This window comes from Galleria mellonella, unplaced genomic scaffold (assembly GCF_026898425.1).
Source record: "Galleria mellonella isolate WM207_F2 unplaced genomic scaffold, CSIRO_AGI_GalMel_v1 utg1217, whole genome shotgun sequence".
Classification (NCBI taxonomy): domain Eukaryota; kingdom Metazoa; phylum Arthropoda; class Insecta; order Lepidoptera; family Pyralidae; genus Galleria; species Galleria mellonella.
In genome coordinates this window covers 1,141,779-1,168,531 of record NW_026441984.1, presented here as the reverse complement: position 1 = coordinate 1,168,531, position 26,753 = coordinate 1,141,779, and the positions used below count along the sequence as shown (strand labels likewise).

The following is a 26,753-nucleotide window of genomic DNA, read 5'->3' as shown; positions in this document are numbered from 1 at the left end:
GCGAGTTCATTGGACCCCGCACTAGGCGAACCTGTATCGCGGGAATCTATAAGAGATTACTAAGACACGGTGATTTACAAATATAAATTAAATTAAATTAGTGAGTCAATTTAATTATGTAATGAGCCAGAAAACAACAAGTTATATATATATATATATATATATATATATATATATATATATATATATATATATATATATATATATATATATATATATATATTCAATAAGTGTAGTGTATTTCAAAATATCAATAATAAATACATATGTATTTATGTACAACGGAAAGTATCGTGTGATCCTATCATAAAATTGCCCACCCATTCCTTTCCCGTGGGTGCGTAAGAGGCGACTAAGGGAGCGTTGCTCTTAAAACATCTTTAAAATTTAACTGCGGTTGCCAATCCGCCTGCCAAGCGTGCCAACTACTGGCAAAACCCCCCACAGGGGAAGCTTATGTTCAGCAGTGGACAGTTAAGGGATCATCATCATGATATATAGATTTCACTATGATAGTAAATTGAAATTTTAATTATAGAATAATTGATTTAGAGCCTCATAATCAATCCCACTGTTTGACTTATAATATACAATACATTTATTCAACATATTTTAAATATAAAATTGTATCATTTCTAATTCCAACGTGCCTATCTCTGTTCTATTTCTATTCAGAAAAACCAATACCGACCAATAATGCTCTCTCGCAAATTACAAATGGCGGCGAATCGTTCGAAAATTAAATAATTCATTAGGTCCCGTAGCAGAAAAGAGGTCGCAGTTTAAACAGGGAGTTTTAACGACCTGTGACCGGTTTGGAAAAATAAAGAGTTCCGAGTTTTTTATATAAAGACTAAATGTGGAAAGCTGGAATTTTAATGAGAAAAATAAAAGGAAAAATATATTCAAAATAGCTCTGTACTTTTTGAAACGTTTATAATAGTAGTCAAGGTATTACATTTTTAGATAGATATATAGATATATAATTTATTTGCATTACTTACAGCACACAAATATAAACAGATATTGGTACATACATAAAAAAAAAGAAGTAAAAGAATACATATAAAAAAAAAGAAGAAAATACTTTAAAAATTAACATAATTTTTCGTAAGCGTATCAGAGTAATACAAAATGGTCACAACTCAGTTTATTGTTTTGCCCTCAAAAGAGCAAAACACAGACATTGCTTTTGCAATGTATTGGCAATCAATCTACAAATGAAACAACCATAAGCGCGTTTTCTCTAAACGAAAATCTATTCTTACTTTTACTCGTTCTTTGTTCACTTGGTATATAATAACTGTACCTTAATATGTACATATGTATTGTAGTTCTAAACAATTCTCCATTCTACTAAATGACCAAGAACAACAAGTCATTATTCACACGCCGAATACTAACCCAAAACAAACATTTGCACATTACGAAGTAATATAGATAGGTGCTTACCAACCCTATAACCCTTTCCCTCGAATAAAGTTCTATCAACTTTTACGTGCGTACATTTATATATACATGTATTTATAGCCCAGAAAATAAAACTTATGCGTCGCAGTTTAGGGTCGCAATGTAATAGGTACATACAACACTACTGTATCGAATACTAACGATAATAATAAAGAATATATGTATGGGATATTGTTTGAAGATTATAATAACAGAAAGATTTGCCTGTAATCCCAGCATAAACATATTTACGTATATCTTTAAAAGTTCTAGTACGTTTCGCTTCGTATCATGCAGAATTTACTTAAAAAAAATCATTTCAAGTCTTCAATCATCACAAAATTAATACGGAAATAACATGAACCTCTTTAAAGAATTATCAAAATTGGTACAAAATTTATGATGCAATCGTGTTACATTGTGACAAATTTTGATTTTGTTCCACAAAAAAGAAATACTGATTTGAATCGTGGCAAAACGAGTAATTATGATACAAAAATTAAAGTAATAAACTGATTTCAATTGTCTATGGAACTAACCGGAAAGTGTATTATTTGAGATAAATAAGGAATTTCTAAATAGATTCATAAATAATAGAGTTCTAAGGTAAAAATCATAAAAAAACCTTCTTCTTTTTTTAAAAAGTTGAAAATCAAAGATTTCGGAATAGAATAGATGGTATGCATAATTCACATAATGTAAGAAATAAAGAAGTAATAATTTAACAGTTAAAGTTGCATAGATTAATTTTCCAATTTCATCAATATATGGCAGTGCCGACTCTTAGATTACACAGTGATTGTTTTATGCAAAGATTTCAGAACAGAATACTATAGATGGAATGCATAATTCACATAGTATGTTGCTCGTTGTATTTAAGACATTGCCAATGCGTTAGAGAGGGATAGACATAGAAAAACGCATCTGCCTTTTGACTAATCCGTAGTAGTTAAATTCATCAAGATATGTCACTTGGTTTTATTGCTTGCATACTTTCTACATAAACTGTGTCAAATATATAATCTAGTAATGTAAAATTTGTTATTGACAAATAATTGACATATCAATATGAACAAAAATTTTACATACACATTTTCTATACACTAGCCTGCTATGAATTAAGAAAAATAGCAACTGATGGTGTATCTTCGTTCATATTCGTCTTCTTATTACTAATTATATTTGCAGAAGAAGAAAGGAGGTAACCATATGATTTACAGTTTTTATTTTATCATTCCTTCTATGTATTTCCTTGTTCTTAGTTGAAAACACAGAGGAATAATTTAGAATATGAAAAAGCTTTTTAAATTCATTTGAGAATGGACATTACCGTATCCTTGTATCAGAGACGGATAAAGATAGGGGTTATAAACTGTAGCTAGTTAATCTAACTTTGCGCAATACGTTACCTAACGTTCAGATTAATATTCATTTCACTATCTCAAACTGTTCCTTTAACTAGAAAAGGTTAAAGCTAAGGAACCAGTGCATAATGGAGCAGATACTTGAAAGTGATAAAACTCCTTTGGCTTTAGGATATAAAGATTTACAATGACAGATAGTTCCATGTCTACACATAAACGAAATAGTTATATCTACCTGATGTCTAGTATATACTGTACAAGCTTTGATTAGTTTAGAACTGGATGGTGTTCCGAGACATAACCATTTATTATATTAAGCGACTTCAAAACAAATAAGATTCTCAATTCGGCAGTGTATATGTTATCCGATATTAGTAATTAATTTTGACTAATGTTGATACTCTTATATTGGTCTAATTAACGTATAATTCCGGCATAGAATGGGCCACTTTATCTTTTCCTGTGAGCGTCGTTAGAGGCGTTTAAGGAAACTTAATGTTCAAGAGATAGGCAACAACGTCTCTTTTAAAAATATCACTAAATCCTAACTACGATTACTAACACGCCTACCAAGCATGGATACTACTGGTAAAATCCTCCTTATGGAGATGTTGCAGCAGTGGACAATTAACATCTGATTTAATAATAATATTGGTCTTATATATAGTTTTGATATGTCTGGACTTCTTTAATGCTTTCCACCATATACGATTTTTTACTTTTCACATTCTTTCTCTTCCTGTCTTCTTTATAATATCATCGATTTATTAAAAGAATGGTGCCCCTGGCTGCAATACATGTTTTAAACAAATATATTTATATACACCCATAGAGTTTAATTTACTTATCCACTGGTCCGACTTCATTATCTAGACGTCCAAGTATAACGTAAACTGGTATGATTTCACGCTCTGTATAGTATTGTCAAAGCTAATCCGCAATCAGCCAACCCTTCGTCAGCAGACCTATCCAGTTTGAAATTAATTACATTTATCTCGATATTAAATACGGATATAACATTTTCATCGTAAGCTGTTTTGAATTTATTCTGTTGTATCAGAATTTATGACTCAAATAGTACATTCAATAGATTCATCTATGCCCTATTAATTTAATAAAGGTGAAAGTTTGTAAGGATGGATAGATGGATAAATGAATGTTTATTATTCTTTAATGCAAAAACTACATTTGGATTTGAATGAAATTTAAGGCATGAGTAGGATATATCCTAATTTAGCATATAAAATACTTTATTACTATGAAAAATGAAAAGATGACTTTGTACAAAAGCCGATTGCAGGGGTCCGTCCTACTGTTGTTTCTGCCTCCTAGTTTTGCTTGCAATGCATATATGGTTATATTTTGGTTCGAAATGTTAGCATTTCTATGTGAAATTACAAAGTACTGAGACATTGTTTTTGATAAACCAGTTACAGTGTTATATAAAGGCCTCATAGTGTATCCTGTAAAGGCAGTGGCAGACTATCCAATGAACATAGGTCTCTCCTATAAAGGGGGATTTTGCCAGTAATTGCCACGGTTGGTAGGCGGGCTGGCAATCGCAGTTACGATTTAATAAAATTAGTGATGTTTTAAGTGAACGCTACTGTCCATCCTTTAAGCATTAAACTTCCTTAGTCGCCTCTTACGACGCCCACAGGAAAGGAAGGAATGGCTCATTCTATGCCAGAACTACACGGCAAATTTCATATCCATAATCAATGGTTAATGTTCATCCTCATCCTCGTGCCCTCCATGAGGGCTCTTAGATTTTTTTGCTATTCCAAGTTGAATAATTATTGTATTTACCAACAATGACGAGCGAAACAATGATGAAATGTGGCCTAAAATTCATAAAGGGAAAAATAACATACAGTTTAATTTGTGACTTGTATTCATAAAAATCCACTGAGAATAAATAAAGGCCTATAGTAATTCTGCCTATATGTGAATGATTAATTTCTGAATTTCGAGACAATAACAAATTCATGTGTTACATATACGAACAGTAATTGGATCGCTCTGCTTGGATTATACCGATAGTTACTTTGTCACCGTGTCTGCCGTTACTGTTGGTGCGCATGAGTAAATGAAGCTTATCGATTCGACAGCCATCGCCACGAAATTAATTAATTGGAATAGAAAGGGTTGTCAACAGTTGTTTTATTTTTTTATGTCTATTATCTCATAACTCTGTTAGTTCTAAACCTATTTGGAAATTTCTCTTTTTATCTGAAAGGACATACTTGCAGATTGGTCCCACAGAAAATTTATTAAGATGGGTTTAGTTTTTAAATGGATGATAGTTTAGTTTTTAAATCAAAGTAATTGTTTTTTTTTTTTACTTGATTATGTAATACTAGCTTCTGTCTGCGACTCTGTATGCTTGGAATTTGAATATAGACTTTAAAATAAATAAAAGTATCTTGATCAATAAACGAGGCCGGAAGAAGTCGCGGGTAAAAGCTAGTATATACGTACATTGTAACTTTTACGCTTAACTGATAATAACACCTCTAGAGAATCGGTTTATACATAACCCACGGAGTTTGCCTCCGTCGAAAGGATTATGTTGTCACCTACATAATATATTAGACTTTGACACCTGGATTTGCGACTTGAAACGGGTTGACAGCTGACAAACATCGCAACGGTAAAACAAAAGTATTCCAGCCCTTCAATTTCCAAAGTTCAACAAAGATTGGTGATTTAATCTAAAAAGTTGCGGATTGAGCAAGGCGTGTTGTAACTTGTTTCCAATTATATATAACTTTCACAATCAGAATTCAGAACTCGATTAGCAAATTTGTTGATAAACAGAATAAAAATAAAGAAAAGAAGCGGACATTTCGTACGGCGCTATCTTATTTCAAATTAGGTTGAATTTGAATGTAATTAGGGTAGATCTTCGATAACTATTTGATGTATTTTTATAAATACGAAAAGTATATTTTGAAAATATCATAATTATTAGATAATCACCATACAACCAATGCATTACGAATTATTTAAGTTTCTGATTAGAATACATTGGTTTTTGAGAAACTAAACAAAGAACATCCTGAGCATAAATCTATTCCACCATAACCGAGTCAATTAAAATAAATACTTTCTTAAATATATTAAGTATCATCACATAATAATTTATTTTATAAGTAGAAGAAGTTAATGGTATAGCAAAATAAAAGAAAAATAAATTAAAACAATATCTTTTTAATAATGAAAAACCTCTATAATATAAGACTTAATTTTTTAGATAAATAATGAAGTAACTACATGTAAAGTATTAGGTAACTACTAATATATTTAATGTACAAAACATATATCCAAAGTTCAGAAATTTAATAAAATTCAATAATGTAATTATTCATGTAGTTACTTTGAAAGTTATGTTAACTAATAATATTATCATATTTGCAACATTTTGTCAAAATAACCAAAATTACATGGGATCATACTTCTATAAATAACTGTAGCCTATCAAAGTTTTCGCTTTCCTCTAGCTCATGTGTAAGGCTGGTAACTTCATAGTCTCCATCTTTAGTTAATTTCATTAGCTGTTGTATTTCTAATAAAGTTTTCGCATTTGTTTCTGGCATAATCTTATTTATTAATATCAGAATTAAAATCATCATCAAGATTGATAGTAACATCATACCATGAACTCCTATCGAATTGGTTACAAATGGAGCTGATTTTATAATAGTATTACCAAATGCCCACAAATATGCGCATGTAAGAGAACTACCCACTCCTTTGTAAGACATAGGAAATATCTCACCTAATAAAGAAAAAGGCAAGGCTGTTGTTCCCAAAGACATAAACATCACAAACCCAGTGACTAAAGACAAAACAATCCACAGATAGTCTTTTGAAAATATCTCAAATGATTGCAAGAATAAAAGAATGGAGGTAAATCCTAAAAATATTATAGAAAAAGAACTTGTAAATAGGAATAAAGTTTTTCTTTTCACTATCTGAATTAATACACAAGCTGTTAAAGAGCAAACTAATGTTAATACATCTAAAATTATGGTTCCAATATATTTACCATTTGTTAGATTAAAAACATCAGTAAGTTTATAATTGGACATTATGTTTTCACCTCCGAACCCAATAAAACTGAATAACAATATCATTATAGAAAGTGGTTTTAGAAAGTCAGCTTTTAATAAAGATTTGAGATAATTTGTAACCTTTTCTCGTAAGTTTATTACTTTCATGGGTTTTAAAGCGTTTAGTTGCAGTTTTCTTTTTTGAGTTATAAGTAGAATTTCCAATTCCTCCATCGATTCTTCAGCAGTCCCTCTTAATGTTTGAAAGACTTCCGTACCTTTTAAAATGTGGCCTTGACTAATCAACCAGTACGGACTTTCTGGCCAAAAATATGTAGTAATTAAACTTATCAATGCCGTTATAACTCCCAAAGAAGAAACCAGTGTCCAATGCAAAAATATGCCAAAAATATGACTCAATAATACTCCAAGTGATATCATTCCAGTTTCCAACATCAAGAATATACCTCGATATTTGGGATCGCAGAATTCTGAAATGATAATGCTACTTATTGTAACAGCCCCTCCCAAAGATATATTATTCAATATATTGACGCAGAGTACGCTTATAAAATTTTTAGCATTGAAACTTATCAGCCAACTGATCAAGAGCGGTATTGTTGTTACGATGCTAGCTAGCCGCCTTCCTTTTTTCTGCATTACTATAGGTATTATTACAATTGATGGTAAAAACGCTATCTCTCCAGCGGTCTCTGAAAAATGAATTTATCTTATTACATAGGAACAATGATTGTCATGTCTTATTGTATTCCAAGTGTATTCGGAATAGAATATTATCACCAAACAAGATTTTAGTATAATAGTTGTTTATGCAGTCATAAATTTCGTGTCATTCAATGGTCTAAGTATTTTGTGCTAATTTAATATATTTTCTAGTAATTATTTCAAATTGTAAAATATAATTACCAATATATCCAAGTAACTTGCTGTTTGAACGGAAGCTGTTGATGTTATCAGCACCATTTTGTTCTAAAAAAATGGATAGATATCCGAGTCCTAAGCCGCAACTGACAATTGTGCTCAATACGCCAGTTACGACAAAAATCTGAAAATTGAGAGTTTGATATTTTTGATTTATAAATCTCATTCAATTAATATTATTTAAATAAATAAATAATGTCTAAAATGAAATAATTTAACTGATGATTTATTTAAATTCGAGTTCAATTTAAATAAAATTGTTTAAATTAGTAGGTTAATTTGATCATTTACGATGCTCAAGTTAATTCTTCAATTGTAAAATATTAATAGATAACACAACGGTTATCATTCCTCATCGAATGATCCATCTGCTTGTTTGTCAAGTTATTTATAATAAATACAAAAAAAAAAAAATCATTACCTTACTACCAGATATCTTTATTAGCTTAATTAACCTTGATCAGTACTATTAAATTTTACAGTTACTTACCTGACACTGTAAAGGAGACTTCAAAATTTCCATTGCGTATTTGTTACTTATTCACAAAAAAAAAAATATACACTAGATATTTAATCACATTTTAAATATTGTAAAATTAAGCAGCTATGTTACGCCACTGGAAACCATTTTCGTGTACTAATGCAGGTATATAATCATATATATGTTATATGGTATACAGCTGAATAAATATACGTCAATTTTATAAGAGACAGCACGTACCTATGTAGTGTTTTTATAATCATTAACCTAACAAGTGAATTTTGTTTCACGAAACAAAAACACTGTTTTTAATTGTGGCAAAATATTATTTTATTTAGTTAATTAAAATCTAAACTATTAAACAGATTTTAATAAAATTGCTATAAGGTCATTTGAAAGTATATCGTTTCAGATAAAAAAGAATTACCCAAATCAGTTTATAAATAACGGCCTTCTGAGGTAACAGTCTATATATACTTGAAGCGGGTATATTTGTTAAATTAAATAAGAACATGTTTGCAGAAGCAAAAGAGCAAATCCAAAGAAACGCAAGATACCCTAAAAAACTAGTGACCAATACAATTCCTAAAACAAGCCGTTTATTAAGAAATTCCTATATGATGTGTTTAAAAATCTTTATCATAGGTATATTGCTATGGATATAAAGGAACTGCCATTAAATACATTTAAAATTGTATTACGTAAATGGTTACTTAGCAAAATCTTTTACTCTGTTGACGAATTTTTCAAAAAAGAAAAGATAAATATCTAATATAGTTGTCGATGCATAAAATAGTCAGTTCCTCTCAAAATGAGACATTTGCATGCTATTCTGTAATGGCTAAATAGGCACGAGACTTTATATAATTTAAGACCACCGATACCTGCCCTATTTAATGCAAATAAATTTATTATTATTATTACCAACTTTAAAAAACCGAATTCAAAATGTTCTTTTTTTGAATACCCGAAATTTGTCCCTAATCGAAGTATGTATCTAAGAAAAATTATAAGTAGCAAGCACGTAGCAAATTTGTTATTCTCAAATGTCATTTAATTCATCGTTACAAGTTTACTTATGAGACAGTATTAAACATTCATTACTGTTGTATATTAAGGATTTATGAATGTGGAGGAAGCGAAAGAGGCTTGTTTACATCGAAGCATTTGGCATTCCATTGTTTCTGCCTTCCCTAATTGGAGACAGGCGTGACAGATATGTACATATGTACATACTGTTGTACAATAATTTAAGCCTTAATATTATAAACGTGAAAGTGAATTGGTTTTTACTTTTTACCATCTTAAATGCTTTAACCTATCACTCTGTAATTTGGTATACACGTAATATATTTAATGAAGAATCGCCGTGTGTATCCCGGCATAGAATGAGTCGTCTCTTTTATACCCATGGGATGGGTAACGGCGTCCAGCTTCTATTGTAAACTGAATTGTTAGCAGGCTTTTAAAACATCACCATATATATATATATATATATATATATATATATATATATATATATATATATATAATTTATTATAATATATATATATATATATATATATATATATATATATATATATATACTGCGGTTACCAACTTATCTGCCAAGCGTAGTAACTAAGGCCAAGGCAACTAAGGCAAATACCACAAATAAAAGGAGGCCTATGTTAATCAATAGTGAGTGAACGGCTGATATGATGACGATGATGATTTATATTATAATTACTTGGTTTGTATATTGTTTTATTTTTACAATACTTAGAATGGCAAACAAGCTTACGGCCCGCCTGATACTCGTATTTCTTTGTATTACATTTAACGATATTAATTCTATTATTAATTAAAATAATCCGCCGTTAACAAACAGTAACAATACAGATGCTTAATCTCATTTTGTACATATAAATTACAGCTTCTATTGTAAACTGAACTGTTTTCACTGAAACAGGCTTTCATAAATTGCCAGTAATGTTACGCTCTTAAGGTGTTCCATTGTAACGTTTCTGCATTGTTGAATGTTTGTTTCTAAAATTTGGGATGTGCAAGCAGGGTAAAGATGGGATTACGGATCAAGTCTTTTCCTTAAGGTGCATAACAGAGAAAACCTTAGCTCAACATCAGAAGGTTTTCTGCGCCTTCATTGACCTTGAAAAGGCTTATGATAGAGTGGAGAGGAATGAACTGTGGTCAACACTGGCAATGTATGGGGTGAGCATACGGGATTCAAATGCCTGTGTCAGAATTGGAGTCTATACAGACTGGTTTGGCAAATATTTTGAAAGGATCTAATTGTGGATTCAGGATGAATGAGTCTCTGTTTATCTTTTATACGCCGACGACCAAGTACTTTTTGCATTCGGAGTATGAATTACAACAAATACTATAATTATATGCAAGAAAAGGTTAAAATACGAGTAAATGCGAAGAAGTATGAAAGTTTAACGGCATGCCAGATTATGATAGGAGATGAAAAAGTAGAGCAAGTGAGTGAGTTTCTATATTTAGGTTCTTTGTTTACGAGGGATGGGAAGTGTGACAGAGATATTGAGAGGAGAGTAAAAGCAAACAGTGTTAACGGTACAATATTTCTCAAAGAAATTTTATATCTTTAAATATATATATATATATATATATATATATATATATATATATATATATATATATATATATAAAAGTTTTTTTGATTACTTATCTCTAATTATATATCTTGATTAACTATCTCTTCTATACTTAATATGTAAATAAATTATAATATTACATTTAAATTCACAATACTGAGAAATTGAATTAGGTAATTCCTGGTCGAGACAATAAATATACTATTTTAAAATGTCCAAGTAATTCGATGATGTTCGCTTGCATGAATGATGAACTAGGTGTTATTTATTTATTAATTCATTAGTACACATATATATGTACATGGCGGACTTAATGCTAAAAACACTCTCTCCTAGTCAACCATAGGGAAGTGTCAAAATACTCTAATGTGATACTAATAATTATTGATATACATACATACTAAAATTACATATATAAACGAATAAATATATATAAATAACAAATATACTTACACATATATAATATGTACTATATTATACACGAAATTGAGAATAATATAAAATATTTACTGCTCGGATAAAATAAAAAAGTGAGTATGGACATTTTTGTATGTTATCTTGCGGAAGTACATATCACTGGTTATTTGATTACAATTATTTTGTTTAATTCCACTACCGTTATCGAATGGTAGCGGAATTAAACAAAATAATTCTAATATCTTATCTTTACAATATATGCCATTTATTTATACAAAAATTGTCTACATTTTTTTTTTACACAACTTAGAATGGCAAACAAGCTGACGGCCCACCTGATGGAAAGTGGTAATCGTCGCCTATAGTCATGAGCTGTCCCATGGACATAACAGAGTATACTGTTTTGCCCATGATACCCCCCATGCGTTGCATTCCTGAGGACTCAGGTGTTATTCCTCTGTACCTAGTAAATTCACGCTAAACATGGGAACACGTCTCTACCACTTGTTTCTGCTAAGCTGTCATTTCTTATTATATGTAAATTAGAATGGCAAAAAACTAAAGGCCTACTTGATGGAAAGTGGTAATCGGCACCTACAGTCATGGACATAACAGTGTATACTGTTTCACCCATGACACCCCCCATGCATTGCCATTTCTGAGGACTCATGTGTTATTCCTCTGTGCCCTGTAAGTTTACTGCTATATCCCACCCTTCAAACCGAAACACAGCCATGCAAGTACAACTGCTTCACGGTAGAAACACGAATGGGACAGAGGTAATCAAGCAAACGAGTTTTGTAATAAGTTTTCCTCTGGTAAAATCAGTTTTATTTAGGAAACAAATTGTTATCTGTTACGATTTCCCTAGATTCTAAATAAATTCTCATTATATATCAATACAATACTGTTTTCCAACATACTTCAATAAGAACAACATTTTTAAGTCGGCTGTATTTTTTTATATGTTTGTAACGTCATAACTCCGTCAGTGGTAAACCGATTTGGAAAATTCTTTTTTTTTATCTAAAAGAATATACTTACACACTGGTCCTATAGAAATTTTATCAAAATCGGTACCGTAGTTTTGTTTTTCTCAATCGCGAAAGAGGGCCTCGTCGACGATTCACTATCGTCATAAAAAACACGAACACTCTGTCAAGAGTGTACGACTGAAGAGAGGCGGCGGTAGTCACTTACCATCAGGTGAGCCGCATGCTCGTTTGCCCCCTGTGTTGTAAAAAAAAGAGTTTAGTTCTTAAATAATAAAAAAACTGGTTTTAAAACAATTAAAGTCGTTCCCAGTTAAAACAAATACTAGTTACAACACTTCACTATTCAAGTAAGTTAAACAGGAAAATCAACCACGACTTCCTATTAGCTTCCAACTGAAATAGTCTCCGCAAATATTTACCAAAGCGGTACTGTTCCCGTCATAGTTTTGTTTATTACTTCCTCACTAGCCCTAGGGAATACGGATTGGATTCTCTCCGAACAATATCCATCCGTTGTCGTATATTTATAATATTAGGAGAGATTTAAAAGAGTAACTCTTGAATCTTTTGCGGGTACTTCTCGACAGATAATAATTTTCCGAACTCTGTATTCATAAAAAAATGACGACTTAAAAATGCTTGTAAACAAATTATTTAAGTTATTAGATATATTTTATGCAACTTAAAATGACAGATAAGCTGACGGTCCACCTGATAGAAAGTGGTAATTGTCGCCTATAGAAATGAGCAGTACCATGGACATAACAGAGTATACTGTTTCGCCCATGATACCCCCCCCCCCCCATGCGTTGTCATTCCTGAGGACTCAGGTGTTATTCCTCTGTACCCTGTAAATTCACTGCCATATCACACACACACACACATGCCCTTCGAACCGAAACACTTTTTCTTTGTTTCGTTACGTTTCGTTTCGTTTCGTTCGCTTCTTGAACTTTATTCCATTTTGAAGGCGATGGCAACAATGATGATTATTTTGTACTTATCAACAATTCAAACAAAGATTAATTGATGTTATTTGTTCCAGGGCTGCTATCATGGGACTCTGGAGAGCACCAGGTCGACTTGGAGAAGGAATTGGCCACCCTCACGGCGCAGGCACCCGAGGGGGAAGAGGCCAGATATGGTGAGTCACATTTTATTAATAATTTCCAACAACAATCTTCCAACAACCTTGTTGTTATGTACTTTTATATTCGAAAATTGAAATATATATATAATAATTATACTGGAACTTATCCAAACGTCTACTGAGCCCAAATATATATATATATATATATATATATATATATATATATACAAGAATTGGTCACGATGGTTTCCAGGGGGAACCAAGTGGAGGTCCCTAATAACGCATATTGCTAGCAATGGGGCTGTCAAACTTCATTGCTAACAATCCTTTTACCCCGTACATACCTAGTAACACATTACGTCTACACATATCGAATTAAGTATAAATAGTACCTTAATATTTTTCAGATCACTAGATCCAAAAAGAGTGTATTAAAAATATGGCAAGTCACTTTAACGATGCATTATTTCTTTTCTTAACGATTTAACACAGTGTTGTGGACAATTTATACGGTACTTATTCTTCAAAATCGCCTCTTTACCTCGTTACGACCTCTTTCTTTGCCTCGTTATGACCTCTTGAGATTTTCGATTCTCTTGTGATATTTGTCAACCACATTTGTCTTGAGAGTGGTGATCGAAGTTGTTTGTTGTATAAGCATTATTGTATGTTTATATTTGAAATAAATATTAGATTATAAAGGAAATAATAAGGTACAGGCAGACTAAACCTTGAAATTATTCAACGGGCTTTAGAGAGAGAGAGATAACCGCAAAAGAATCAAAGTAACCGACATAACCCAAAGGATAAGCAAGCTGAAGTGGCAATGACCTGGTTACGAAGCTTGAAGAATCGACAACTAAAGGGGAAGAAAGGTTCTTGAGTGGCGAATACAAGGCAAATGCAATGTAGGATGACCTCTCACTAGAAAAAATGATGACATGAAATGCATTGCAGGGAGTCAGTGAATACAGGTGGTTTAGGACCGTTCCTGACAGTCTATAGGGGAGGCTTATGTCCAGCAGTGGACGAATAATGACTGATGTAATGATGATGATAGGCAGAAATGGCAACGTATGGGGGGTATCATGGGCGAAACAGTATACTCTTTTATGTCCATGGTACTGCTCATGTCTATAGGCGACGGTTACCACTTTCCATCAGGTGGGCCGTCAGCTTGTTGTATATAAAAAAAAGCTTGAAGGGATTACTTCCAATCAACCTTGAGGACCCGAAAAAAGAAAATGTATATGGGCTTTTTTTAATGGGTGATAATGAAATGGTAATCCCGCCTGCGCTATCGGTGTACACTGGCGGGGCACCAGTGAGGGATTATAGATGACGATGAAAGCAGGTCCAAGAGCCCATCGTGACGAATTCCACTAGAATTAACCACTATAATTTCCAGGGAAAACAGCGTGGAATTTGACCTGATAGGGGATTGTTTATAATGAGGAAATCAGGCACAATACTAATAATCCCTTTCCCCCGTATCTATGGGGTTAGTACCTATGTAAATATTTATTCACGTTAAATATAATTTCTTAATATTGTTATGTAAAACAAATACATTTTGCTCAAAAAAAACAAGGCAAATACACACCGATCAACGACAACATATAAAATACAACCGATTTAAGAACACCCACTTTTTTGAAGTCGGTTAAATAATAAGGAAATCAATTGTCACAAAATCCAATTAAACATAACACGGATTTTAACCCCGTCGAATTCAAAATTACGTGTCAAAGTCGGTTCAGGGGGTGACTTTGACGCTATTGAATTGGGGTCAAATTGAATACCCATCGAGTACACGTCCAATAGACCTTATCTTGCCTTATATTTGACGTACGTATATTCGACGTGATTTTGAATTGAACCTAATTCCATTGTGTCAGAAGTCACTCTACAGAATTGAAGAAAAGATCGAGTAACAAAATATGCAGACGATTTAAAGATTTTCTGCCTTTGGAAATGAGGAATTTGACTACCTTGACGGTGTAGTGGTTTAACACGCCTAATTATCCAACAGTAACGGGTTCGATCCTCGCTCAATACAAATATTTTTGTTCATAAGTAACGCAGTGTAGGATAACGCTCCACTAGATGGGGTGACGACCTGACAATCATTGTAGGGAGTTAGTAGATGCAGGTGGAATGATAACGATGATATATAAAATTGTAGATATAAATATGTACTATGTCAGTTAAAATAAAAGTTAATTAAGCTATTATACCCATAATAAAAATTTTGCTTAATTTGAATCTATGAAGATATGACGTAATAGGTATATAAATAAATATATACCTATTACTCTATAAAATTAATATGGTCCTCTCTATTTAAATTAAATTAGAAATCGAATCAGAACTAGGAATTCTAAGTTGATCTTATCAATTTATTTTACTTACTTTTCTATACTATATTACTTATTTTACTTAATCTTGTAAAATAGACATAGCAAAAAATTCAAACGAATTGAAAATTAACCTACTTTTTAAGAAGTCTCTAAAAACGAAAACCGTTTTACAAAGTGTTAAATATAAAGTTTCTGTTTCCATTAGTGATCAACATTGTGGGATTACTCTGCGCTCGCTCGACCAGAAATTGCGATAAGCCCGCCAAACGCCACCGAGCTTCGTCGTTTTATTGCCCATTCTCAAAGCAGTGAACGATTATGTATTGTTTTAACAGAAATTACACTTTATGCCGTTCGTAAAAAAGTCCTTTTTAAACGAAAGTTTATATACACTTGGCTCTCTATTCGGAATTTTATGGTTGATTCCCAATTTTTATGTATGGTATCAGAGTTTTGTTTTTGTTTTGAAAATAGAATTTCAATATTCATATTATATGCTGAGTTAGGTCCTTTGCACAAACACTGCTTTCATTTTCTTTTATACAACTTAGAATGGCAAACAAGCTGACGGCCCACCTGATGGAAAGTAGTAACTGTCGCCTATAGACATGAGCAGTACCATGGACATAATAGAGTATACTGTTTCGCCCATGACACCCCTCATGCGTTGCCATTCCTGAGGACTCAGGTGTTATCCTCTATACCCTGTAAATTCACACCATATCCCACCCTTCAAACCGAAACACAGCCATGCAAACACAACTGCTTTACGGTTGAAACACGAATTGGACAGAGGTACACAAGCAAACAACTTTTGTACAAAGTCTCCCTCTGGTGTTTTTTTAATATATTTTTCTTCTTTTATTCTAATTTCAAAATAGAATAATAATGTTTTTATATAATTATGTAATCTTAATTTCTACGTTATTTTGTCATATATAACATATATAATTTATATTATTTTCATAAAAAGAGATATTATTTAAGTGAAAAGTTTGCTTTTTAAATAAATAAATAAAAAAAAAGCCATGGTACAGTAGTTTTTAACTGCAACTTCTTCAGCGTGATCAGGACACATATAGTGTGTATACTAAACGAAACTATTGGTTGGATCACTAAGATGCTAAAAAAATGCAAGGTAACAAATAAATTTACAATCACATTTGTTATATTAGTGAGAAAGTTAAAATTAACTGTAAGCAATAAATATTATAGAATCTTTACGTCACTTCGTAACTCCGTCAGTTGTAAACCGATTCGTTAAATTATTTTATTATCTGAAAGGAAATACTTTACACATTGGATTTCATTAGGAATTTTATCAAAATCGATTCATTACTTCGGTCTTTTAAATAATATAACTGCTTTTGCACATAACTGTAGTCGATTTATTTTTGGGACATCGATATTAAATTATTTATACCATAATTATACCGTTTTGTAGTTGGTTTTTTACGTAATAATATAGTTTTATTTTTGTCATAATAAAGGTAATTTTAACTTTTATACCCTTACTTTGCGTGATTTATGGTACGTATGGTTCTTAAACCAAATAAATTATTTATTTAACACTTTATATTGAATGAATTAATAAAAGATTTTCAATATGTAATCTCAACCAGGCAAACTTTATCATACTTTACTTAAACCATTGCGTTAAAATAACCTATGACTTACTCCATCCCATATAGAACATGTACATTAAATTTCATAACCATTGGCTAAGCTATTAAAACGCTAAGAAGAAGCGAACAAATTCACTTTAATATTTATTATATTAGCAAAAATTTCCTTAGACAATAAATTAATAATCGACACAGACAAGGACCCATCTACTATAACGTCTAAACGCCTAATAGGTACCAAATTCTGTCCAATTCCCAAATTGTGTCTCGAACAATTCCCTCAGCCGAAAAGGGGTTACATTCATCCCCAAATATTTTATTAGGAATGAGATTACCGGCTGGCAGCTGGAAATAATTGGGAACCCTACATACATATGGATGAAACCTGTCGACGGACCTCGATTATCAGAACATATATTCTTTGTTCATTCCGTTTCGGTTTCACAGAAACAGTTATGTTTGCATTTTTAAAACAGAATTATTTATTTATTTATTTATTTAACTCTTTATTGCACCATAAATAAAAATATACAATGACAAGTGAATAATTCAAATGAAATACAGTAACATAAATACAGATTGAAATATACACATAAAGGTACAAAAGGCGGTCTTATCGCTAGGGCAATCTCTTACAGACAACCTTTAGTTAAGGGAGAACAGATAGAAAAGGGCAGGTGGCGCAAGAGTGGATCAACAATTTTCGTGCACAGAATACAAAAACATGTAATGCACAAAAATATCAAATACACATATACATATAATTTATTAAACTACTTACTATAACAATATATATACATACATACATACACATACACATACATATATATATATACATACATATACACATATAACATTCATACAAAATACATAAACATACACATATAAATACATACATAGCACAAGGAAATATGACAAATCTAGTCCAAAAATTACAAAGAAGTGGAAAAGAGTAACTACAGTGAAAGAAAATGTGATTTGACTTGTCCTTTAAACGAAGCCAAGGATTGCGCACTCTGTATAGACGGTGGCAGCGAGTTCCATAGGCGCACTGCCTGAACGGAAAAGGATTTGGTGTAGTACACGGAGGTATGTGCTGGGGTTTTTAAACGGAGACTATTTGAGGTACGCGAAGCGTGACTCTGAACTTCACCGAGAAATATAAATCGCTCTTTAAGATAGTGAGGTGTAAGAGGATTGAATAGAATGGAATAAAGAAGAGATAATATATGCCAATCTCGGCGTCGACGTATTGGGAGCCACTTGAGCTGAGTGCGAAAATTAGAGATGTGGTCGTATTTACGAAGTCCAAATATAAATCTAATACACAGGTTTTGGAGACGCTCAAGTTTATTAAGTTGGTCTTCGGTGAGATCAATGTAGCAGGTATCAGCATAGTCAAGGACAGGAAGGACAAGGGAGTGAGCAAGCGCAACTCTAGTGGCCATAGGTAAAAAATTACGTAATCTTCTGAGTGAGCCCACAATCGCAAAGACCCTCCTACTAATCTCTGTTATTTGGGTGCTCCAGGATAGCGTTCTGTCAAGATATATTCCGAGATCCTTTACAAAATCTTTATAGTCCACAGATATCCCGTCGAACATTATGTTAGGCAGATTTTCCCAGCAAATTCTTGAAATATAGTTGGGGCTCCCGATAATAATAGCCTGCGTTTTATTAGGGTTTACAGTTAATCCAAATGATTTACACCAGCTCGAAATGTGTGCCAGATCTTTGTTTATTGAATATATCGCAGAGTCTAACTCATGAAATGGAGCGTGTGAGTAAATTTGAAGATCATCTGCATAAAGGTGGTAGGAAGAGCGAAGTTGAATAGTGATGGTGTTAATAAATAACGAAAAAAGTAAAGGAGATAAGACGCCACCCTGAGGTACACCAGCTAGCGTGCGACACCATGATGAAGAGCTATCTTCAGTACGAATGCGTTGCTGGCGCCCATTCAGGTAACTTTGAAACCACTCGATTACGGCTGGAGATATGTTGAGAGAACGCAATCTTCCTAATAATATATCAAAATCGACAGTATTAAAAGCATTACTTAGGTCTAACAATGTTAAAACCGTAAGCTGTGAGTTTTCCATACCATGACGGATATCGTCGGTGATTTTGACAAGAGCAGTAGTCGTACTATGACCGGCACGGAAACCTGATTGGAGGGGATTAAAAAGATCATTCTTGGATAGGAATTCATTTAGTTGTTGATGGACAAGTCGCTCGAGAGCTTTAGAAAGAAATGGAAGAATGGAAATTGGACGGAAGTCTGAAAAAGATGTTGGATTGGGTTTTTTAGGGAGAGGAAGTATATGTGCGTTTTTCCAGACTGAAGGGAAAACTCCCGAGGACAAGGAATTATTGAAAACCAATGTAATAATGGGAAGGACAATGTCAAGAATGGGAAGGATCATAGTACGACTTATGTCATCTGACCCCACAGCATTAGAAGTAATAGCTAGCAGGCTCTTCTCAACATCACAGTCCGCAACTGGAGTAAAGAAAAAAGGCGAATAGTCAGGGATTGGAATAGAAAAAAGGTAATTAATCGTGTTTGTTTTAGTGGTGTTATCAATAACAGCGGAAGAGCAGAAATGCCTATTAAGGCTGTTAATATCAATATTTTGGGAGCCATAACTTTGGTTCTTACCAATCCCCACCGACTTCAGAAATTTCCAAACTTTGGTTGGGTTGCCATTTTCGACAGATTTATGAAAGTGGCGTCGTTGAGCTTCTCTACACACGTTATTACAGTGATTTCTAACACGTATATACTGTTCACGATATTTTGTGGGATCAGATTTAAATTTAGACTTGGCTCTGTTCTTTTTCGCCTGAATGGTTTTAATTTCATCTGTCAACCAAGGTGCAGGTAGATGTCTAACACGCACTGGACGGACAGGCGCATGACGGTCGTAAACCTCAGTGATGAGATTATTCAATATTACGATCATCAACAGTATTGGCACTATGAACTAATGCCCAGTCCAGATCCAGTACTTCCCTTCGCAGAAGATCAATATCTATGGCTCCGAAGTTACGCTGCATAAGGATTTTGTGTTTATGTTTTGGGGGACGGGTTTTGAAAGAAAGAAAAATGAGATCGTGACAAGAGAATGCATCAGCAGTACATTGGCCATGCTTTGCGACGAGAAGAGGAGAGGAAACTATGATAAGATCAAGTAAAGAAGGTAAGCAATTAGGGAAAAAATGGGTAGCTTGAAGCGGTAAAATATCGAGATTGCAGGCGTCAACTACTTTCATGAGGCAATTTGATCGATAGTCATTTTTAAGGAGACAAGTATTGAAGTCTCCCATAATAATTGTGTGTTCATAAGAAGGAATTATGTTTTCTAGAAGATTTTCTAAAGGAAAAAAATAATTAATAGTGGAAGACGGACTATAAAGAACTCCTAGTAAAACTTTGGAGTGAGAGAGGGAGACTTCAATAAAAAGATATTCGGCTTCCTTTGAAGGATCAAGACTATTTGAAGAGCAAACTATATTATAGGGAATATGGGAACGAAGATAAATAGCAACACCACCACCACCCTTGCCAGTACGATCGTTGCGAATTAAATTAAACCCTGGTAAAGAGTATGAAGAGGAAGGGAGACATGGCTTCAACCATGTCTCGGAGACAAGAATAGCGTGGATATTTTTTACATTGAAAGACGTTAACATGTCAGGATAATGTGCTGGTATGCTCTGCGCGTTAATATGTAAGACATTGAAATTGTTAGGAACGTCCAAGAATTTAGTTTGTAAGATTTCATCTAAAGATGTAGAAACACTGTGATAACTATCATCTGTAGCTGAGAAGATTGTATGGTAACTTTCGTCAAGTTCATCATTCATATTTGTGTGCAACAAAAATAATAATATAAATTATAATAAAAAAAAAAATAATAATAAATCAACAAAAGAAAATAAAAACTAAAAAAAAAACAGAAAAAAAAAATGCAAATGCTACAAGGTTGCTATATCTACCCATCAGTGGAAAGTTATGTAGATACAATATAAAAGTTGAATTAAAATTACGCACATTATTTAGAGTAAAAAATAATTAGTGAAAATGAATGTAACACAATAAATATCTCAGTCACCCTATTTCATGTACATTATAATCATAGATATAAAACAGAATTATATTTGTAAAAAAGAAAAAATATTGAAATTCAAATCATCAGGACTCAGCAGTTACTCTTTTAAATAAAAAGTAAAAATGTATTTATTATCATAGTATGTTTGTATAAGCACAAAGTGTAACATTGATTCTTCCACTAGGCCGAGCCTGTCCTGTTTTTCCTGTTGTTTCCTAAACAAGAAAAGAGTATATTTCTTTTTAAAAGGCCGGCAGCACATCTGCAAAGCCTCTGGTGTTGTGGGTGATCATGGGCGGCGGTAGTCACTTACCATCAGGTGAGCCGCATGCTCGATTGCCCCCTGTGTTGTAAAAAAAAACTATACATGTGTATATAAATGAATAACATTATTGTTATAATGTAACAATACAAAAAATAACATAACAATACCTATTGAATAACATTATTTTCTAATGAAATCTTTTTTAACAAATTATTTTAAATAATTTTATAATAATCTTGAGGTTTTGAGAAAAGTCAGCGGATCTTTGACGAATCCATATTCGAAATTGCGAGAACGGAAGTGGAAGAAGTGGATACGGGCCTCGTTCCTGAGCCTCTTCTAGCCAATTCGTCTGCGGAATCGTTACCATAAAATCCCCTGTGCCCTCTTATCCATTGGAGGATAACTCAGTTATTGGAAGATATCCTATCCAGTGAATGGTGGCATTCAATTATCAATTTGTTGTTTGTCTTGTTGATTCGTAATGCTTTTAGTACTGCTGCGCTGTCAGATAAGAATCTAATGCTAAAACAATTTATTCCTAGCTCCTTATCGATTGGAAATTAACAACATTTTTCTACGCAAACAAAAAACTACGACTTTAGTCGATAACTTATTCATGATATTCATAACCAATATTGCACAATGACAAATAAATTTACGCCAGTCACTTTACTGCTATTCCCGAATGTATAAAAATATTGAATACTAGAATATTTATTAGATAAAAAAAAAAGTTAGCAACTGGATCGCGACAAGCGAAGATAGATCAGGCTGAAATATAGACATTTCCCCAGAGCGGACGGGTAATTTATAGTTTGCTGGTAACGATATTAAGTATTCATTCAACACCGAACCTACTCTGGGAATACGTAATTGGACAATACAAAATATTATATACATTTTCTTGAGAATTTATTCAACGTAATAAAACACAACAGATGTTGTAATAGCATTTTTAGGCTTCCGTACGTCCAAAGGAAAAACGGAAACCTTATGTGATCACTTCGTTGTCCGTCCGTCCGTCTGTCAAGACATTTTTATTAAGGAACTCGTGGAGGTACCAAGTTGAAATTAATATCATATACCCAGGTCTGCAATCTCTTAAAACAGTGAAAAAATTAAGCTTCTAAATCGACGCAATCAAAAGATACGGCCGTTTATGTTCCACTTATATCGTATATTTTGACTTTTGCAATGGGAATCAAAAAGAATTAGGTCCCGTTGTCCTATAATCATGAAATTTGGCAAGAAGCAATATCATGTAGCAGAAATAGAGGAAAAAATCCGAAGGAAACGAATTGGCGTGTAGCGACGGCGGTGGCTGTAGCTGGACTGGGGTTTGACTCGGCCATAGGTATTATATTATCTGTGACTCGGCATTCGTTGGCTAGTAGCGACATCTCGTGGCGTAATGTGGTGTTACAGTAATGTATTTTTAAAAATCTTCATTCCCAAGTCAGAGCACGTTAGCAGTGTCTGTCAGTTTTCAAACACAATTTTCATTTGTATACGACTGCCCTAAAAAATGCGTAATGTGTTCAGGATTCTTTTATGTACGTGTGTTTCAATATTCCGCCAAATCTTCTAAATATTTGAACAGATTTGTATGTATGGTGTATTATTAGTATTGCCTCGTGCTATCCATGCCTGTAAGAAACAATTACTACTTTTCTTTAAACAGACCAATAGTTGGTTTGCCATTTTAAATATGTTAAAAAATGTATAAAAAAAATATACTACATTTGCATAAAAAGAAGAAAAAATTTATTGTGTCAAAATTAATAGACGCTGTTCCTGCTAATAATTACTTACTTACTTCTTGGATTTACTTTGCAGAAAGCAGAATTTAAATCTGTGAAGCAAAAAGTTTGTAATAGTTTCAAAATTAATATGGGGTTGACAAAAATAAATCCTATTATTTGAAAAAGGAATAAAGTCGTTTTAAAATAAAATTTTTATGTAAATTGCCAGTTATATATATAAAATTTATTGATATATTTCCATTTATGGAAAACATACAGCTTTAGCAATATCTGTAATAGTTACACAATTAAATATTTCATCAGATAATAAAGTTTATACAGATACTGAGTACAAGGAAAAGGAAATAAAAATAAAGGAAATACACATACCAAATAAAAAAAATCAAGTTATAATAAAATTAAGCAATCTTTTTAACATATTAATTACAAGTACCAGGATTAAAACAAATTAAAACATTTATTATTATACTAGCGGCCCGTCTCGGCTTCGCACTGGTGGACATCTTTACATTTTAAAAAGTGGCCATTGAGGCTGCACTCGCGACGGAAGCTTAAAAATGGAGTAATTTCTCCCGTTTTCCCAACATTTTCCTTCACGGCTCTGCTCCTATTGATCGTAGCGTGATGAAAAGTATACTATAACCTGCCCAGGAGTATGAAGAATAATTGTACCAAGTTTCGTTAAAATCCGTCGAGTAGTTTTTGTTTCTATAACGAACATACAGACAGACAGACAAATTTTACTGATTGCATTTTTGGCATCAGTATCGATCACTAATCACCCACTGATAGTTATTTTGGAAATATATTTCATGTACAGAAATGACCTCTCTACAGATTTATTATAAGTATAAATTAAATCAATCATTGACTGTCCACTGATGGACATAGGCCTTCTTCTATTAGGTTGTTTTGCCAGTAGTTGCCACGCTTAGCAGGCAGATTGGCAACCGCAATTTGGCGATGTTCTAAGAGCGACGCTGCTATCCACCTCTCGACTATCAAGTTCCTTTAGTGACGTTTTACGACTCCCACGAGAAAGGGTAAAGTAAGTCAATGTGGCAATAAAAAACTAAACGTATATCTTTTTACTTCATTTGTTTTTCCGTTAGAATAGCAGATAATAAAATCAATCTAATGCAATTCACTTCAACAATCACATAAGACCTGATATTATTACATTCAAGAAATTACATTACGGAATTGGGAACAGAGTAAAATGCTTCCTTATTCCCCGGTGTACGAACAATTGATGTACATTTTTATGTACATGCACAAGCAGATTTGTTTGACAAGCTATTAGGCTATATTTTACTCTGAAATGATGTTCAACAAGTTCTTAAATTATTTTTAAAACAAGGTTATAAGTTTAGATATAGACATTTTACCAGAGGGAGACTGTGTACAAAAGTCGTTTGCTTGGGTACCTCTGTCCTATTCGTGTTTCTACCGTAAAGCAGTTGTGTTTGCATGGCTATGTTTCGGTATGAAGGGTGGGATATGGCGTGAATTTACTGGGTACAGAGGAATAACACCTGAGTCCTCAGGAATGGCAACGCATGGGGGGTATTATGGGCGAAACAGTATACTCTGTTATGTCCATTGTACTGCTCATGTCTATAGGCGACGATTACCACTTTCCATCAGGTGGGCCGTCAGCTTGTTTGCCATTCTAAGTTGTATAAAAAAAAACTTTTCTTATTATTACATTCACATATTCGTGTCATTCCGTTGCCATTTTCCTCGTTCCCGTGGGATGCGAAGCCTTCAGAATTCCTTTGTTTCCTTATTGTTGTATCTAACAATTTGTGCTGTATTATATCAAAAGTTTAACTCGTATCACGTTATTCCCTAAACACTGTGATGCTTTGATGATTTCAATGGAATTGTAAAAGTTTAGTAAATTTATATTTCGCTTTTTAAATAACTAGAGAACGACTTTCCGGGAAAGATGCAGAAAGCGGTGCTCTTAGATTCTGCCCGCATTGTACGCCGGTTTCTCTCCCTGGGGCCTGAACCCCGGGGAGATAATAATAATAATAATTAAATTTATTGCCATTCTTCACAAATTATAATGTACATATATTTAATTAATCAATATATTGTGCAGTAATCGTATGCGCCTGGCAATAGGTACAAACTCAGCTTTTGCTGGACTGATGTTCGTTCAGCGCTGATTTTCAGTTTGCACCTACACGGGGCACCGTTTCATTATCAAATATTTATATAGATTGATGTAGATGTTACATAAAAAGTAAAAAAAAAAAAAACAAAAACTAAAATAAACAAGTATAAAAACAATGAGTAAAAGAAAAAAAAACAGATCAAGAATCCAGTATACCAACAAATTAATGACAAGAAAAATCCTTAAAAAGTGATGTTATATATAATTAAGTAATGCTATATTTTAAAAGTATAAATAAATAAATAGCTATAAAAATAAAAAAATAAATTCTATTTTTTTTCCCAAATCATCATCTTCCCACCCTTATCCCTTGGCCTATATTTTTACGACCAGCCACCTACCTGACGTCAACCCTCTTTGGGAATTTATTTCCCCAGTATTATATAATAATAAAAAGCATCAATTGAATATTTTCATTTATTTATATATCTAAGCCGCATTAATTTTTTATAAAACAACTTAATTTTGTTTTTCAAAATGTTTTGATTATTAATTATCTAACTTAATCGTTGTAAAATAATTGACATATGAATTTTGACTAAAATTTGACACACAAATAAGTTTAAATTAATAAATATAGTCATATTTATCCTACTTAGTAGCTATTTTTTTTATGGGTGAAAATGGTATGGTAACCTCGCCTGCGCTAATGGGATACGCTGGCGGAGCACCAGTGAAGGGTGATCGATGAGAATGAAAACAGGCCAGTTAGCCCATCATGATGAATTCATCAGGAATTAACCATGATAGTTTCCAGAGAGAACCGCGAGTAGGTCGACCTGGTTGGATATATTGCTAACAATGGGATTCTCAGTCTCCATTACTAACAATCCCTTTCCCCCCACTTAATAGCTTTTTATTGATAATTCGCTCTAATATTAGGTTTATTTTTCATATATAATGTTTTTTTTGTGATGTTGCCCTCATAGCGTCGGGAAAATTAATATTTGATACCCCCAAGCTCTTTTCACAACGATATGCTTACATCATTAATCATTTTATATAAAAACAACGTGTTAAGGT

General features: G+C 32.8%; 2 protein-coding genes across 3 annotated transcripts in view; one reads left to right on the top strand and one right to left on the bottom strand.

Moving 5' to 3' along the window:
- LOC113516493 (microtubule-associated protein futsch) overlaps window positions 1-26,753 on the top strand; it is a 219,588-nt gene that overhangs the window by 114,220 nt on the left and 78,615 nt on the right. The window contains 1 exon segment of the mRNA XM_052899915.1: window positions 13,370-13,468. Within this exon segment, the coding sequence (XP_052755875.1) occupies window positions 13,370-13,468 (99 nt within the window).
- LOC113514643 (facilitated trehalose transporter Tret1) lies at window positions 6,011-8,471 on the bottom strand. 2 transcript variants are annotated; one of them, XM_026898739.3, is made up of 3 exons: window positions 8,301-8,471; window positions 7,796-7,934; window positions 6,011-7,581 (listed from the first exon to the last, which is right to left on the bottom strand). In XM_026898739.3, exons 1-3 carry the CDS (start codon window positions 8,331-8,333, stop codon window positions 6,266-6,268), a joined length of 1,488 nt encoding a protein of 495 aa, XP_026754540.1. In that variant the 5' UTR covers window positions 8,334-8,471; the 3' UTR covers window positions 6,011-6,265. The 2 variants fall into 2 exon arrangements, with proteins under 2 accessions (XP_026754540.1, XP_052755831.1); XM_052899871.1 differs by lacking the exon at window positions 8,301-8,471 and having other exon boundaries at window positions 7,796-7,991.